Source organism: Zonotrichia leucophrys, chromosome 7, assembly GCF_028769735.1.
Source record: "Zonotrichia leucophrys gambelii isolate GWCS_2022_RI chromosome 7, RI_Zleu_2.0, whole genome shotgun sequence".
In the NCBI taxonomy this organism is placed as follows: Eukaryota; Metazoa; Chordata; class Aves; order Passeriformes; family Passerellidae; genus Zonotrichia; species Zonotrichia leucophrys.
In genome coordinates, this window is record NC_088177.1 from 25,654,540 (window position 1) to 25,673,168 (window position 18,629).

Sequence of the window (18,629 nt, forward strand, 5' to 3'; positions counted from 1 at the left end):
TAATAAAAGTTATGTTTTGGACAATAGAATTGTATTTTAAGAAATAATGTAATTAATACAGAATAATTAATTTTGACACATATATGTATAAAAAGCACTAAGGCGAGTTTTCTTTTTTTTTTAATTATCTGAATTTTTATTTTATGTGGAGGTTTGTTTTATTTTACTAAGGCCCTGGCTCCCCAGTTGTAACAGTTGTCCTGCTTGATCTGTAGCAACCAAGTTAAATGAAACATGTTCTCCAGTCATGAAATCATCACAGTGGGGAAAAAAAAAGAAAAACAAAAAAAAAGAAAAAAGAAAAAAAAAGGAGGTCCAGTCTATCCCTGTTGCGGCAGGAAATGGGTAACTAGGTCATCCCTGACAGATGTTTGTATAGGCTGCTGTTAAAAACCACAAATGAAGGGAGTTCCACAACCTCATAAATCTGTTCCATCTAATCTAGACTTTAGGTTAAAAGGATTTTTTTTTGTTGCTGTTGTTTCACTTTTCATATCTAGACTACTCTTCTTTGATGCAAATTGAGCAGTTACTTTTTATAATTCATTGTGTACAAAGGTCCTGACTTTCTGTGTTCAGCTTTTTACGCATTTTACACCAAGTCTTCCTTTTTCTGAGGAAGCAAAGCCTCATTTCTTCCACCTTTCCTTGTAAGTCACATACTCAAAATATCATTCTTGTTGATTTCATTTCTACTCCATCCAAATTGTTGAAATTGTTTTTGGAGTGCATTGCCCAAAATTGCACAGAATGCTCCAGCTGAGACCTCTGCAGCACTGAAGATTGCAAAATAATTAGGTCCTGCATCTCACATACTGCACACTTCCTAATACATCTTGGAACATGAAATGCCTTTCTGCAAGATCATCATGTGGACTCATATTTAGTTTGAAATCCACTTGAATCTTCCTATCCTTCTTTGCAATCCTTTTGCCTTGTTAATGAATCATCAGGTTATATTAATATACTCTGTCTTATTTTTCTCAATTTCAGTCTGTCTAGTATGAGCTTATTGCAGTTGTAGTTTCTCACATTATCTAAATATTTTGGATTCTGATCTGCTTACCTGTGTTTGCAACCCCCTTCCAAACTTTTTGCAAATTTTACAAGGTTGCTCCTTTCTCTATTTTCCAAACTGTTCAATGAAAATTTGAGTAGAATAGGATGGATGAGAAGTCCCTGAAGGATGTTACTGCAGTACCATCTTACTCTGTCAGAAAACTGTTAAAAAACACTTTTTGGAAGAAATACTTAACTACTTGTGTGTAAATTGTTACTTGACTTGGTCTGCACCATTTTTTCTATTGCTGGCAAAATTAGAGAGAACCCAACTGAAGCCTTTGTTAAAGTATAGATACCACATTTACTGCTTCTTTCTTATTCAATAGGCCTGCTGCCCTTTCTAGGAAGGAAATTGGAGAGATTTGACACAATAATGATCCTAAAATTACATTTTAAATATACTATGACAGTATCTCTGAGATGTATGGTTATTTATGAGAGGCCAATGGCATTTTGTTTCCTTAGGCAGTATTTTCATAATTTCTAGTCTTCTTCAACCTCTCTTGCACTTCATGAATTCTCAAAAAACCCAAACCAAAACAACGACCCCCTCCAGAGCACCCCCTCCCTGCTCCCAACCCAGAATCATGATTCAGAGATTATTTTATCTTTTAAGTGCTCCAGGGTAATTTTTAGCACATTTTCCTATGGAAACACAGTTTATACAATCCCACATATGACCAGTCAGGCCACGCCATGCCTTTTGAACTTGTTGCTTACTATCCAGCTGAAGCGGACCAAGTAGTTGTGGTCTCAGAGACGCCACATTTCTAAAGATTTTGTGAAAATAAGCAGGCAAATAGAGAGCCTACCATGGCAACAAGGAATTCAGTGTAAATGAAACCCTGATATCAGGTACTGGAAAACTCACAGAAGAATGTTATGAATATTCCAGCCATAAATTTCAGTCATACTTTTTGCTCTGGGCTAATGCAGTCAAGAGGATACAGGGAGGCTGGCTTTATCCACTGCTTTCTGAACTACATGTTTAAATCAGCAGGATTGGAAACTGGCATTTCTTAATATTGCTTAACACATTCCTTCCCTTTTCTGGTCTGTGTGTCTTAGACCTTTGTTGAAATTAATTGCTTTGCATGTCTGACACTAAGATATTTTGTAGACACATTAGGCAAATAAGCTTTGTGTATTTCAGAATTCTTCATCTCACATTATTTGCTGTCTCTTACTTAGATATTCTTTTACTTAGATCCTTTCCTAGATTAACTCATATAGCCTCTTAGCCTTCATCCTTTGTTCTTTGTGTGGGTTTCTAGTTTCCAGTGTGTTACTATGCTTTTAAACTCCTTTTTAGGTTATTGTTTTCACTGTTTTATGTGATTCCTTTCTGTTTTTCAGTTAACCAAATAGCTCCTGATGAAGCCTTGCTGCTCTCTTCCAGTGCTTACTTTACATCAGGGTACTCTGCTGTTGTGCCTTTAATACACTTCTTTCAGTAACTGTTGGCTCTCCTATGCTCCTATTTCCTTATGAATTTCTTCCAGAAGATCTACCCACCCATTCATTCCGTAAGCCAAGAAGAATCCACGTTTGGAAAGCCATACTCTTTCTGTCACTCAATGCTTTCTTTGGCATCATTAATTTTATTGTTTTGTGATCAGTTTAGTATTTATATCTTCCACCTTTGTCTCATTAGGAAGCATTAACTGATGAGCTAAATATGCAAAGCAGCCTTTCCTCTCTTATCTCTTCAACTGTCTCAGTACCCTGAAAGAAAGGTTGTTCTAAATCTGCTGACTATGGGGCTGTTATCTTTTTTTTGGAGGTGTGCTTGGACAGAACAAGGGGTAGGACACTGAACTGAGTCAGAACAGTTGGAGCAAAGCAGCTCCCCTATTCCCAGCACAGGGGGCATTGCAGAATGATGCAGCAGACCAGCTCATCTGGAGCTGGAAGGGAACAGAGGCAGAGAGTCTGTAATTAGAATACTGTTATTTTAGCATCTAATATTTAATTATCTGTCAGGCTTATCGTTGGTGTTTTGTGGCTAAAATTTGAAGGCCTTATTAAACAATTATAAAAAAACCCCAAACCAACAACCCTAAACTGGTAAGCCTGTTGCCTGAAAAAAGCATCAAGACATGCCCCATTGCTATTGGAAACCATATACAGACATGGCTCTCTGCAAACACTGTCTGTCTCTAATGGCTTAAAATCAAAGGCAACAAAATAAGCTCCAGGCAAGACAGATACTTCAGGAAAGAAGATATAAGGTGTAAAGAGTGAGACAGAACTATGAAAGACGTGTGGGAAAGCATAAGCTTAAAAAAACACGGAGAGGAAGCCTGACAGATAAGAGGGGCCTGTTTACCTGACAGCAACATTGTAAAAGGAATAGTCTGAGTGTAGAAAAAAATTGCAGGGAAGAGCAGACAAGTAGATTGCAAGGGACATGGGAAGGAAAGTAATATAATAAAATGAAAACAGACAGATGGGGAGAAAGAAAATGAATGTAGCATCCATCCAGACTTTTTTATTTCTTCACCAGAGAACATTTAAAACCAAATTATTTTTTACTAAAATGACATAAACAAGAAGATTGTAAAACTGCCCTTGAGTCTGACTGGAATGTAGCTAATAATCAAAGTAGCTAGAGCTGGAGTAGAAAGAAATATTTGCATGGCAAAAAAAAAAAAAAAATCCCCCAAATTCTATTTAATTTTCATGTTTGGTTTGACAGGAAGATGTGTGCAGGCTTCTTGGAGATTTGGAACAAAAATCATTATAGCAGAGGTGGATCACTGAATCTGACTAATGGTGATGATATTAAAGGTATAATAATTGCAGTTTATGACAATTACATAAATGATAAAAATATAACTGTGTTTACACAGTGTTTGTGTCTAGTTCTTAAACGTAGGCCTAATGTGATAACATTGTTTTCATTTTAGCTTCTCTGCATCTTGATAAGCTGGTAGGGAAGATATTTTTGCTAGTGTATTATTTATGCATGTTTTTGTTACCTTGCAACTCAGAGTTGCTGGCAAATGCCATATTAAAAAAATTGTAAAGCTTGTAGTGCAGTATATGGCTTAGGAATGCAGTTCTAATTCAGTGAATCTCTGAGTTGATTTAATTGAGTTCAAAACAACTTTTTCCTATAAAAGTGTTATTGCACTAAACCAGTTTTAGAAAACTTTAACTAAACTTTAAAATCAATGTTAGTACAATTGCAACATTCCTATTTGCTCATAAATAGAAATGCTTCATGAGAAAACAGGTGCAGAAGCTGTTCCAAGCTGAGATAGTGTTCTATCACAGCAATGCGCTTGCTGCCACAGTCATGTGGCATTTTACACTGTAGTTGTGCCAAAACTGAATCTGAATCTTCTGACCTACAGAATACAGACTGGAAGATTCTAGTCATTATCCCAGCCCAGACTGGCCAGGTGCATGTTGGTCTGATCCAGGGAGTGTCCATACATGTGCTCAGCTGTGTTAGAAGAAGGAAGGACAGAGTGTTTGAGCTACAAACTTCCAGCATTCACCAAGACAGAAGACAGCATTTTTTTTCTGTTATGTTTTTGCAGCATATTATATTACATCTAACCTAGAAATGTCATAAATACATCATTTTGATGATGAAATAATTTCAGCATTTTCTACACAAGGTGCTATACCTGTGTGTCTCCTTAGTTGCAAGAATATTTTTCTACTATGTTAATTAAATCAGATTGGCTGCTGGTGTTGGCATAGTTATGGGATCTGTGTAGGTCTTTCTATATATGGGGTAGGTGAGTGCATGTGTATACATATTTTTATGTATAAAATTCATAAATATTGGCAAATATGCAGTGAGGCATACTGTAAAAGCTTTTGCTTTAAGAAAATAATGCTATGGGTCGATTATCCAGTGCTAGGCTGACAAGGAACTAACAAAGAATTTGAAACCTCCATTTCACTGGCATCACAAATAATTGAGGGGATAAATCAAAGGATGCTAAGTCTTGGTTGCTCTACTGTCTTGTGCCAAGTCCAAGGAGATGGAAGAAGCTATATGTAAAATAAATACCAAAAGCATCAGAGGTAGGGACCCTAGTGATCTCTGACTCCTGGCATTTCCCTGGTTTGTAGCTGATAGACTGATTTAAGTTTGGAAGTATATGGTGTAGCATATAGTTTAGAGCATATAGTTTACTACTTTGCAAAGATATTGTCATTTCTTGTAACACTTCACGTTCCTTCCTAAAAGAACCAGCCTGCTAAATCAATTCCCTCTTCTACCTCTACTTCCAATCATCTTGTGAATTGGAGGCCTTCCTTCTAATTATTGACATAATTTAAAAATTATCTTATTTGGAACCTCTGTGTAAACATACATTATTTATATATTACCTTGGCTTGGTCAGTCACTACACCTTGGTATTGCACTATCTGCTGCTTGCATGAAACCTAAGCCTGCTAATAGCAAACTGACTTTGCTGGGAAAAACACAAGTAAGATATATGCAGTGATTAACAACATGTAATATTTGATGTTATTAGGGACAAATCTTTCATAAGGACACCAAAATGTATTTGGTGCCTATGAACAATGAAGCTCTCGGAACAGGGAAGGAACTGCCATATCTCTGTAACTTGTCCCTCAGTCACAGCATATTCTTCCTTAAGAACATGTGGGATAAACTCTGGATTTTATGTGTAATGTTTGAGATTATGTCTCTTTGTTCTCTAAAGGATGTATGTGAAATTTTGTAATTGACATTTGATCCAAGTGCACAGTAATCTTTACAGATGCAAGGTAGATGTCTCCAAAAACTTATTCCTGCTGTAATCTTCCTTATTGTCACTATTCAGACCATTATTCTTTTCTTTAGGCACCTTCCTTTGCTGCCAGTTAACTTCTCTTACTTCCTAGAGATTGTGAACTTACTGTGATAAAAGTTTCTTGCATAGATAATTCCAGTGACAAAATTGAAAGCTCTTAGAATTTTAATGCTTTTCAGGATTTTGTTGCTTACCTTTTTTTCATCTTTGGAATAAGGAAAATTCCTTATACTCTTCCATTCTTCAACTGTCCTCAATTAGAGAGTTACTACTGCCATAAACGTTGCTAACATTCATTTGACACATTCTTATGAGAAAATCAGCACACAGGGTTCTTACTCCTCTCTGTTCTGATCTGAGTTTTGAGGTCCTCTTCCTTAGGAATTAGCAAAACTAAATGAGTTTTCTGGGACTTCACCTGGAATCAAGTTTTCCTATGTAGGTAGGTGTGTGGCACCTTATTCATTGTTATCCAGAGCAATCCCACTAAAAGTTGATTCCCTCTACCTACTACCTCAAGTTATGCCTGATGTTAATGGTATGCAGTGTTCACATAAACCTTGATAAAAACTATTCTGTTTCTAAGAATTAGAAGGCAAAGAGAAAGATTTAATATATATTATATTTTAAAGAAATAATTAGTAATACTTAGTACTATTTGTGTTGGATTTAATATTTATTATTTTGGGCAGGTGATGCTGACTGACTGCTCACCACTGTGAGAGAAAGGCCATCTCTCTGGCCCCCAGATCATAAAGTTTTATAGCAAAATAAAGACAAGGCATTCAAGGAAAAGCATTATGTACATTTACGATGCTATTTGATACAGGAAGTCTTTTGAAATTTGAAATTTCTGAAAAGTACTATGGAAGATGTTCTCTCTTGCCATGATACTATTAAATTTGTAACACTGAGGCAATGTGGCTTACAAATAAAGGGGTACATTAAAATCAGTGTCAGCTCTAACTCAGTATGAAAGTAGGTTTTCTGTAAACTAAAGAGAGGAATATACCCAACTCTATGTACTCTTGAAGTTATATATGTTGTCCCATCTGGAGATGATGTATATAATTCACACTCTGCTTTCAATCTCTACTTCAACAATGCACGAAACCAAGAGATACAGCTCTATATGCAGACTCAACCCATATTTTGCAGCAGACACTGTGCTCTGCTGGGAAGTCATGCAGTATGTGCCCACTTACTCCTGGTCCCTTGGTGAGGTGTTGTCTAACACATTATGAGATGGCAAAAATCTGATTATTTTTCATAGTGTTAATGAAAATATAAAAGACACTTCAGCATTTTTATAATACTTAATCTGCATGTCTGATAGAGGAAGTAATGAATGGGATCTTCTTCATGATGTCCTGTTCCCCTAATCAAAGCAAATAATGCTTTATTTGAACAAGTCTCAACTGTGTCAGTGGAATGATTTGTAGGCAACAGTTTGTAAGCAAAACTGGAAGAAAGAATGCTTGTTTATGTATGGTTTTGTAAGGATAGCAGGCGTTTGTATTAAGTGGATGCAAAGGGCTATAAATGAAGAGACAATTTCTTTCAGTTACTGCTTTTTACTTGGCAGATTTTAGAAGCAGCATGCTGCAGCATGATATATTCATCAGGAAACCAGGTGCATGTTCACTTATGCTATCATATGGATTGTGGGATTATGAGTATGTTTTAGTTTTTACCTAGCAAGAATATTCTATACCAGCTGCTAAGTATTAATGCAGTCAGAGTGAACCAGCACTGTTTTACTTCACTCCCAAGTATTGGAAATTTCCTGATGTAATTTGCTTACATAAAGTCTTTAGGATGAAGTCCTTAAAAGCAATTTCTTGTTGAAATATCAGATCACCTCTCTGCAAAAACAAAAAAAAATCTATCTATATCTATATATACATATTAGCTGTTACTAGATATATGCCCTGGAACTGACTTGTTTATCAAGTAAACATACTAATTTTTACTTTAAGTTAATACCAAACTGCAAGGAAACTTGCAGCTATGCTGTATACTTGTGGGAGGTGAAGATCTTAGATAATTTCACAGATGTCACTTTAAAAGGAAGAGACAGAATTAGTAATATGTGTGTTGTGCAGAGAGCTGCAATCCAACATTAGTAATCTATTCCTGTCATTCTCAAATAGAGGAGAAAGTAGGTTAGTAGATGGACAGGATGTCTCCACACAGCAACCACAAAATAAGCGCCATGCCTGAATGATGAAGATATTCTTCATATACACAGAATGCAATATATCTGCAACTCGTGATTTTTTGTAAGTAATCATAGTAATTTTTATCCCTGTTATATATCTAAATATATATAAAATATATTTACCAGTTGCACTGGTAAGTTAAAAGGCTTTGTTTCAGAAGTGACTTTCCATATATCTTACATTCTCAGTTATGATTATGTTAATTTTAAGGAAGGAATAACTGAAAAATTCGGCTAAGTTTGCAATTTAGTCTCCAAACTCAAGGCAGAGAGGGAAGTTTTGAAATTTGCCAGGTCGGCGCTGGTGCCCACCTGGGAGCCCCAGCCTGGTGGTTGCAGCGGGTGAGGCGGTGGGCCTGGTAAATGGCTCCTGCCCGACTTCCAGTTCACCCGGTGGGAGCTCCCGCTCCTCAGCGAAGCGGGTTGCGGCTGGCGGCCAAAGCCTTCTCTCTCCCTCGGGACATCGGCTTCTCCCGAGTGCCCCCGAGTCTGCTGCCACACCGTCCTGTCCGGGAGAAGAACGCTGAGACGCGGCAGGCGCCCGAGAGCGCCCGGAGATGCTGCCTGAACAGCGTTCACCTGGACCGCGCAGGGAAAAGCCCGCTCAGCCCCGCCGCTGCCGCCCGCACTCTCGCAGCGGCGGGCCGGGCTCGCCCCGCGCGGCCGCACGCCGGGGAGGTGCCGGGCGGCGCGGCCCCGGCCCCGGCAGCCGCGCGTACCGTCTCCGCCGCCGCTCCCGCCCCCGCCGCCCCGCCCCGACACCACCATGGCCGTGGCGGCGGGGCGCGGGGGAAGGCGAGGCGGCACGGGCGGACCGCGCCGCCGAGGAAACCGAGACGGAGGAGAACGGCGCGGCCTCAGGGGAGCTAGCTCCGGCCGGGCCGGGGCGGCCAAGGGAGGGCCGCCCGCGGCGCGGAAGGTGCGCGCTTGGGCAAGGCGGGGAGGTATCGCCGCGGGACGGGCATGCACGGGGAGAGGGGTCAGCCGGCGGGTGGCTGCGAGCTGGCCCGGGGTCGGAGCCCGGAGGCGGGAGCAGCCGACGCGCTCGGGCCGCGCGGCGCAGCGGGGCCGGGGGCAGGTGCGTGCGCGCCTGGCGCCGCTCCCGCCGGCCGCCCCTGGGCGGCTCCGGCTCGGCGGGGCTCGGCTGGGCGCCGGCGGAGCGCGGCGCTCGCTCGGCTCGCGATCGTGTTTGCGCATGACCCCTCCCCGCCTGCGCCCTCCCCTCCCCTCCCCGGCGGCAGCGGCGGCGGCGGCGGGGAAGGTTGGCCTCAGACACAGGCGGCTGCTCGGCGGCGGCGACGCAGTGCAGAGGTGCGGGCAGGTTGCGCTGGCCCCGCGCCCCGTCTCTCCCGCGCCCCGCCTGCCTCCGGAGCTCGCTCCCAGCCGGCGGCCTCCCCGCGCCGGTGTCGGGCCGGCCCCCCGGCCATGAGCGCGGCGCTGGGTGTCCCCCCGCCGCGCCGCCTTCCCCGCCGCCCCCGGCGGCTGCCGGGCTCCAGGAAAGTAGCTTGATGAGTGTCCAAAGTAGCAGTGGAAGTTTGGAGGGGCCGCCATCTTGGTCCCGGCTCTCCACGTCCCCACCGAGCCTGCAGGGCTGCTCCGCGGCGGCGGCGGCCTCCCAGCTGCACGGCGCGCCGCCCGGCAAGCCGCCCAAGGAAGGTAACCAGCGCGCCGCGGGGCTGCGCGGGGGGCCCGGCCCTTGGGGAGGGGCCCAGCCACCGCCGCCGGAGGCCGGTCCCGGGCCGCTGGGAAGCGGCGGCGGGAGAGGCCGGTGCCCCCGGCGGCGGCGCGGGGTCAGCGCTGGGCCCGGTGGTGGTGAGCGGAACCTCGGTCGCTGGGCGAGCGGGGCCCCGCCGCCCCCGCCCGCTCGTCAGCGCGGCGGCGCCTCGTTGTTACCCCCCGCGCCGGGCCGCGGAGGGGGACCCGCCGTGCTCCCTCCGTCCCCGGGCCGTCCGCCCGCCGCAGCCGCTCGCGTCTCCTCGGGCGGCCGCTCGCCGCGTCCTCCCCGAAATAGGCTCCCCTCCGCCAGCGGCTAAGTAGAAGTGCTGCGCCGGAGGATGCAGCCGCTGTTGCTGGAGGGAGTTGGGCACTTTTGGCATCATGGAGGTGGGAAGAGAGGGGCCGGAGGTTCGTCCCCGTGGGGAAAGCGCCCTGGGGGGCGGCCGGTTTTGCGGCCAGAAGTGACAGGGCGCCTTGCGGCCGCCACGGAATGACTGCAACTTTCTCCTGTCCTCCATCACGCCTTCGATGATAATATTTTTCTCCTCCCTCCCCTGCTCCTCCCCTCTTGTGTTACACCGACAGCGACAGCAGGGTGTTGTGGGTGTTTGCAGGGAATATCTGTATGAAGGTTATGAGCAAACAAGTCCCTTCGCTGTTCCCTTTCGGGTATTGTCTGCTTTTCCTCCTTGTGTTGTGTTGCCACAAGATGTAGCAGTTATACAGCTAGTGAGTTGCTCGGCGCTTTTAGCTAAAATAACTACTTGCTGAACGCCAGTTAGTGGCGGAGGAGAACTTTTATGCACAGATACTTGCATACCGAGCAGTTGTATAATTTTAATTGATTTGCCCCAGATTAATGAATGCCATGTAGCGTTTCTTGTAGCATCTGCAAAACGTCATCGCCCAAGCAGGAAACTTGCTAACTTAAAATAGAAATAGTTGCGAAGATGGAGAGTCTTTGTTTTTTAGGTCTTCCTGTGGTTGCTTGCTTGCTTGTTTTTTTGGTTTTCTTGGTTTTTTTTTTTTTTTTTTTTTTAATTTGGTTGATAAGCAATGTAGGGTCTTGGTAACAGGGACTCGACATCCTGGAAATGTATAATGCAGTCTGGTTTCTCCATTTTCCACACCAGTAGTTGTCAGACTTGTATCACTCTGTGTCACTTTTGCACACGCTCCTGCAGGTAGATTGACATGAAATGCTCTAGAAAATACCTGGGAAGGAATTATGGTATATGTTAAAGATGCTGAGTAAAGTGGCAGGCATTTTGTGCTCATCTTCTCTGGAAAGGGAAAGCTTTTAGAAAAACCACCAGCAGCAGCCAAATTCATAGTTTTAAGTTTATTGAGAGCAGGTTTCTTCACTGCTGCAACTCTTTTTATGAATATGCATGCAGGTAATATGTATATGTAGGATATTTTTGGGTGTATTTCAGATACCTGCCACACAAATTTGAAATTAATATTGAAATATAAATTATGTATCTGTTTATTTTAACAGAAAATGGTGGTCCTTGAGTAGCTCTGTTGAGACAAGAGAAATATGTTTGGTGAAGCTCATTTTTAATATGATGATTATACTATTTACATTTTTCTTTCTTACAACTCACGCTGTTGGATTTTTCTGGGTACTGTAATTTGCATCCTCTAATACAGATTATGGGTTAGAAGTAATCAAAACCTTGGTGTTTGCTTGGTACTGTAATGTGTTGTATTTGCATGGTGTTCCTGGGTTATGTTTAAATTGTATGTCCTCGCTAGGTAGCTCTCTTTGAGAATAAGCATAAGCTGCCATGCTTGGGTTCATGTTTTGCATTCATGCTTGTGGGATGTTATCAAGGCATCTTACTTTATGTATATATGTTTTACAAAGAAATATCTTGCCAGAAATCAATAGGCCCTGAAATAAAAATACATCAGTATGTTCATAGACATTGGCTTATATATGTTTAAGATTGATGCCAGCTTAAACTATTAAGCAAGGAATATTTGCAGTGCAGTGTGTTTATGGGAGCCTGGGCCATTATCAATTCTGAACTTGTGATACCTGGTGATGTTAATGGAGCCTGTGAGTTCTGGAGCAGTGCACAAGGCTGCTGGCCCATACTGGATCACAGCTGCATTGCTGCTGGTGCCAATTTTGAGTGGGTAATATTTACTGATACAGTGCTTTTGGCACTTGTGCAGAGCTTCTTTCCCAGCTTGGCCTTCTTGTTTGTGGATTAAAATCCCTTTGGTTGGCTTTGGTGAGAGTTATGTCCCTGTTGCCTTTGGAAGTGTAGACCTCCACAGAGTGTACCACGTGTGCTGTGGTTGGTCTGACCTCACCTATGAAGGCCTGGTATCAGCTCACGTGTCTCACATGGGCATTTGAACATTCTGGTTTATTCAAAACAGAAACCCTCAGTATCTTGATTTAGGAAATTCTAAAAATATTTTTGGAATCTCTAATAAGAAAAAAGCAGAAAAGGAAAGCTCTGGCATGTATAACGATTGCACAAACACGTTTAAAAAAAAAAGGCAATATCTTGTCAGTATCAATAGACTACTTGGAAAAGGTGGGTGAAATTAGAGGAAATAATATTTTAAAAATATTTTAATCTTTTAAAATGCACTGTAACATTGCAGCAACATTTTCCATTGGATGCTGTCTTCTATATCTTGATCTAGAGTGGCTTCATGGCTCTACTGTATTGATTTGAATTTATGTTTTGAGGTTTTGAAATAAAAAGACTGGGATGGACTTGAATACAGTTGCAGCTGTACACTTTTACTGTATAAGAACTATCTCTTATTTGCATTTTAGTGTAGCTTGTAAATGTCTGTCATTCTGTCAGTTGTTTTATATTCCCATAACTTATGTGTGGTATATGTGGTCACTTAAGAGCTCTGCAGTAGATGTTATCAGGAATTTAGGAGGACTGTTATGAGGTATTATTTTACATACTGTATGTGTGGTTGTGTGACTAAATCTTGTGCCATAGCTCACATAATTGCAGTCACAATTTCCTGCTTGAAGTTTCTTTACTTTTGTCTCCTTCATGCGTGTAACTAAAAATATTAAAGCACATACCTGCAAAGTGCTGTTTTGTAAATGGAGAATGTTCAGGCCAATGCTGACAGGGCAGAGTCAGAAGAGATTCCACAGATTGCCTTGTGTTGGAAGGGACTGCAAAGATTGTCTAGTTCAACCCCCTGCCATGGGCAAGGACACCTCCTACTAGACAAGGCAGCCCCATTCAGCTTGGCCTTGAGCACTTCCAGGCATGTGGCAGGTGCAACTCCACAGCTACTGGAGAGCAGCCTGTTCCAGAGTTTCACCACCCCAAGTAAATATTCCTAATATCGAATCCAAATCTACTCTGTATCCATTTAAAGCTGTTGTCCCTTGTCCTGTCCCCTCGTGCTCTTGTAAAAAGTCTCTGTCCAACTTCCTTATAGGCCCCCTTTAGGTACTGGAAGGTTCTGTGTGGTCTCCCCAGAGCCTTCTCCAGGCTGAGCAACCCCAACTCTCTTAGCCTGTCTCCATAGCAGAGATGTTCCAGCCCTCTGATCATCTTCATGGCCTTTGTCTGGGTTCTTGCAGCAGGTCCGTGTCCCTCGCTGCTCTCCAGGTGGGGCCTCAGCAGAGTGGAGTAGAGGGGCAGAATGCCCTCCCTTCACGTTAGAGACTTGCTGCTTTTGGTGCAGCCCAGGACATGGCTGCCTCACTGGGTGGTGCTGCAGTGTCTGGTAATTAAGCATAATGCTTTGTAAGTGATTTTTTGTGTGTGCTGTTGGCTTTCAATACTCTTCTAAAAGCAAAATAGAATTCCAAATAGAACTTTGAATAAACACAACAGAAATGCAAAATTTCAGTCCAAATTTATATATGATGGCAAAATGGTAAATGGTAATATGATAGTAAGTAAACTTATGCCATGTATTTGACAGTCTTTGAAGAAGTTATGTTGTATGGGTAGCAAATTTTGTTGGTGACTTTTTAACTAAATGTGATAAATGTGTATTGTTTGTATTTATTGTTACCTAAAATGTGATGGTAGTTGTGTGTCTGAGCATAAAGGTAACAGTTTGTTTCCTCCTTAAGTTTCCAGTCTAGACAACGCTTCTAGATGCCAGGTTGTATCTGTATGCTACATACAATATATTAGTCCATGAACATGAAAGCAACCTGAATCTTATTAAAACTTCCAGCGTTGTTGTTTTCTGTTGTTTGCATGTAGTGTAAAACATCAGCTACTTTATTTGCTTTAACAGGAAGTTCTCAGTAAGTTTGTTGGCTTTTATCATTCAACAGGAACACTTTTTGTATGTAAAAATAATGGTTTATTTTTACTCAGAATGAGCACAGCAATCATAAAAGGTTATTTAGGCTGACTGTAGCATGAGAAGGTGTTGTCTGAGATTAATGTTGTGCCAGTGATACACACAAATTCTAGCTTGTGATATTATTGCTGGTTTTGTTGAAGATGTGATTCTCATAATAAGCTGATGCTTATACCAAATTCTTTGGAGATCTTGTAGCATGTCCAAATGAGAAATGGGAAAGGAAACCTTTTTTAATACAATTTCTTTTTTGAATCTGGTTTTCTAAAATGCAGGTGCTGTAGCAAATAGTGTAAATTAGTTCTTGGCCAACTGTTTTGTTTTAATTCTGCTTTATTCTGCCTGGAATGGAATTTCCCATTAACCTATTCCATTTTAAATCGAGAGAGGGAATTGACATAGGGACAGGATGTTTATATTTATTATCTCCATTCAAGTAAAACACTTGTTATTTCTCTCATTCTTTTTTCTTCCCCTCTATGTCTTTTCTTGTTTGCTTTTTCTTTCAGCAAGTAATTTTTTTTCCACCAAGCTGAAGTAAACTTGCTTGTTAGTAATAACTGTAGTCTGCAGTTAGTATTGACATTTCTCTGGATTTTCTTAGAGCCTGATAATCCTAAATGATTGCAAAATATTGTTGTGAGTGCTTGGAAACACTACCATATATATGTGCATCATGAGCAAAGTTAGTTCTATAGAATTTTGCTACCTTAAGAATTGATCTTATGGAAATTTGACAGGCTTAAATAGTCCTTTATGCTTTTTGTGTTCTTGGTATAAGGTTGTGTTTTGAAGTAGTACTTGCTCCCAATCCATTTGCTCCCATACTACATTTTTTGCTTCCATGCTGGGTTTTTTTTTCACAAGAAATAATGTTGAAGTTAGTGAATTGTTTTTATGCAGCAGAGTAGTTCTTGAATTGTAGCTAAAAAGCATGAAAGCGCACAAGTGGGAGGAAGAAAAGCTTTATGAACTTCTTTCTGTTTGGCTTGGTGTGTTTCAGTTGTAAAAGAGGAAAAGGCAGATTTGGGTTGCCAGATTGCTCTTAGTGGATATGAAGGTGGGTAGAAGAAGAAGAGTGGTCAGGGTTTCTGTTGAGAATGCCAGTACTTCAGTTATGATCGTTGGAGAGCAGTTAAACAGAAGCTGGCCACCATAATATAACCCAGTTTTCAGGTGTTGCAAGTGGAAAACTTCTATATTTGCTGAAAATAACAAGTACTGCACTTTTTGTTCAGTACTTAAGGACAAAGTTCTCTAGGAATAGGGAAGCGTTAGTGAGCATCAGAAGGTATTTTGGATCCTCCATTTCCCATCATTCTGACTCCATCCTTATTGAGATGCTTTGTTTGGGGTAGGAAGTAAGGGTTGCTTCCTTCCCAGACACCTTCTCTCTGGAGGCCTTACTCCTTTCTCTCATTCCTGAGCAGAGCAATGGGATATACTAGCAGAAAAATCTTGGCACCTAGGCTTTTCCTGGGGAGGATGTGGTAGGTGGCAAGAACATGACTGCTTGTAAGCTTTAATTCACCTCAAATTTAGTCCTGGAAGAAGGGAGCAGAAGGTCTTAAGTGAAGTTGGACATGCTGAAGATGCTGGGGGAAGATTGGGACTGTGCGACCCTTTGGGATGGGTCCGTGCTGGAGGGATTGACTGAAATCAGTGACTGTATTATTAATCATGACTTAAATCAGTGAGCAGGAAACCCTGATTAAATAATTGTTTTTAATTTTATTTTGCATTTGTGCTTAATTATTTTTCCTAAAGAAAAGTTGATTCTAATTGGTCTAATTTGATCATACCTCTTGCTAGGCAGGAGGGGACACATCTATATGCATTTATTTAAGGAGTTACACTGCTTAGGTTCTTTATGTTTAAGAAATGTAGTTCCCCATGCTTTAGACAGCTTTTAGCTAACTTTGTTAGTTAAATAAAGTGAATTCTAATTGTGCTACGTACATAATAAGAAACAAATATATCCAAATGTGCTTTGCATTTAAACCAGAAAAAGGAGAATTGTTTGTAGTTTGTGAAATGAGTAAATTACTTCTGGTCACTGTGCCTTGCGAAATTTGGAGTTAATAGATCAAATCCAGTCACCAGTCCTTCATGTTCATCATTTGGAAGAGAAAGCCAGGCTTTCCTGCTTTCTGAAAAAGCTGTTGGTTGCTCTTCACCAGTTCTGAGTAAACCAACTGCTGGAGTGGAGCAAACAAAAAAGGCTGAGGCAGTTGGTGGTGAAAGCTGATCAAGTGCTTCAGAACTCCAGTTCAGGCAGCTCACCCACAGCTTCCAGTGGTGTGATGGTCTGTCTGCCAGCAGAGCATTCAAGTTTATAATGTTTAAATATTTTTGTCTTTTATGAATTTATTACGTCATAAACTTTAAACCTCACCATAGACTTATTGCTCCAAGCTTCGATTAAACATTTGGTGTTGAAGCATATTTTTAAAATGCACAAATAAGAGAAATTGCCTGCCTTGTGCTCGCTCAGTAGCTTTAGCTGGAAAGGCTCTGAAGCTGGCAACTGTCCTCCAAGGATTTAGATGAGCAGCTAGTGATTGTTGAGTGACTACACAACTACAACAGGAATCTGGTCACTTTGGAGTGGCAAAGTTCATTTACTGGAGCTTTTATGTGAAACTGGGTGTCACGGAGAAGGTTGGTATTCCCTAGGACCACCTCTGCTTGCTGAGAGGTGGCAGCAGGAGCATTAAGCAATGTATCTCACCTCATCAAACTGCAGTTTTAAGTAGGTGGAAACCTAAGGCTGAAATGCTTTCTTTATAATGTCCTTAAGAACAAAGCAGTCTGAACTTTGTATTTTAAGAGATGGGAATTGTGGTAAGAAACTCCAGAGTGCTTCTTACAGGAAATGAAGCCTGACCATAGTTATTTGGGGGGGTTGAGGTGTACTAGATTCTGTTTCTATGGACTTCTAATAGATCTATACCTATAAGAGAAAAATAGCTTTTTTTGAGGAATAAAGGAAATCCTGATGCATTTAGAAAAATCTGTTGTATGATGTCACACACCCCCAGATTTTTAGCTATTTAATTTTGTAACTACCTTGAATTGAAAGGTATGTAAATACTTCAAACACTGCGTCTTGCAGCTGTAACTTTTGGTGGATTGCTTTTATTTTTTTTTTAATAAGTAAACAAACATTTGAACTATATGCTGAAGGGCAAGAAATTGGAAAGTAATCTTACAAATAAATGAGTTTCATAAGTCCTGCAAATCTGAAACAGTGTCATTTAGATCCTGCTCTTCCCACAGTGGGACTGTGATGCTCTTGGGACTGTGTAGATTGACCAGCAGATGTGTTTCCGTTTCCTTTCTCCACCATGGAACTCTTTGGCCTCTTGGTTCTATGGAGACAAACTCAGATGATGCTACAAGTAGGATTTGTAGTACTTCTTTTTTTTCACAGGGGCTTAGACTAATCCAACCTGTACACTGCTTGGCTGTATTTGGTAAATACTGTTTTTTCTTCTAGTTAATGCTATGTTCTTATGGGTTCCACAGTTTTGTCCTTAATTTTGCAACAGTACTTTAGCCAATTTTAGTGTGTATCCTAATCCCCTCTTGGGTAACTACTTTGCTTCTCAAGGATGTTAAAGGCTTTTCTGTTTCTTAGAGTATTCTTAGTAGAGGTGATGAGAAAAGTAGTGTCCTTAAGGAAGTTGATATTTTCATTATAAAGCAATCGAAAAGAAAATCCACACATTATCAGTACTAATCACTTTAACATCTGTAGAATAGTCTAGAGTGGTGGTGGTCTAGGGAGTGTGATTATTTTTACAAAATAAGTTTTGGTTTTTTTTAATTTTAACTGTGGTAGTAACGATTATAAAAGTGATTTTTAGGGTTTTTCTTTGGTTTTTTTTTTAAGGGTTTTTTTGGCAATTCAGTTATTTCTTGAGCTGCTGGGTGTTTGGGAGTGCTTCTGTGTCTTTGATGTATGTTTTAGAAGCTTCTTGACTATTAAATTAGTGTCATGGTTTAGTTTCAGTAGTTTTAGTTGCAGTTTGGTAAGAGGCTCTCTTGTAAGCTCTCCACAAGCTCTAACTTTGAATAAAGTGGAGTAATTCTTCTTATAGTACTTGTGTTCTTAGTCTTATGAAGGGTCTCATTATGAGGAGTGGGATTTTAGTATTTTAAAGTTACAAGTAGGATTCAAGTAGAAGTAATTCCTGAAGATGCAGGTTTAGAATTTTTAAATGAGAGTTTAAAAAGCACTTTCTGCTGTGCATATTATGGCCTCAGTTTGCTTTTCTGAAGTTCATTGCTTATTGAATTTACTTATACAATCATATTGCCTCTTTGTAATCAAATTGTATGATTAAATGATTGTGATACAAATAATGCTTAAGAGGAGTTCACCAGTATTCAAACTGAAAAGCAAATGTCATGTTGGTCTTCCTTGTTAGCTGGTATTTTGTATTCTGCATCCATACATGATTTTTTCTCAGTTGCTTGCTTGATACATGCTACCATATCCAGAACATGCAAGTGGT

The 18,629-nt window shown here is 41.2% G+C and overlaps 1 protein-coding gene across 3 annotated transcripts in view; it reads left to right on the plus strand.

The window, feature by feature from the left end:
- Positions 1–8,804: 8,804 nt before the first annotated feature.
- Positions 8,805–18,629, plus strand: part of TLK1 (tousled like kinase 1) — a 68,193-nt gene continuing 58,368 nt past the window's right edge. Inside the window, exon 1 of one of the 3 annotated variants that reach the window (XM_064718227.1) lies at positions 8,805–8,986. Coding sequence is in view for 1 of the 3 variants with exons in the window: in XM_064718229.1 (XP_064574299.1) it covers positions 9,576–9,723 (148 nt within the window). In the remaining 2 variants the exon portion in view is untranslated. Of the gene's footprint in view, positions 8,987–9,319; positions 9,724–18,629 lie in introns of those variants that run through there. The other 2 variants (XM_064718229.1, XM_064718228.1) reach the window with 2 other exon arrangements.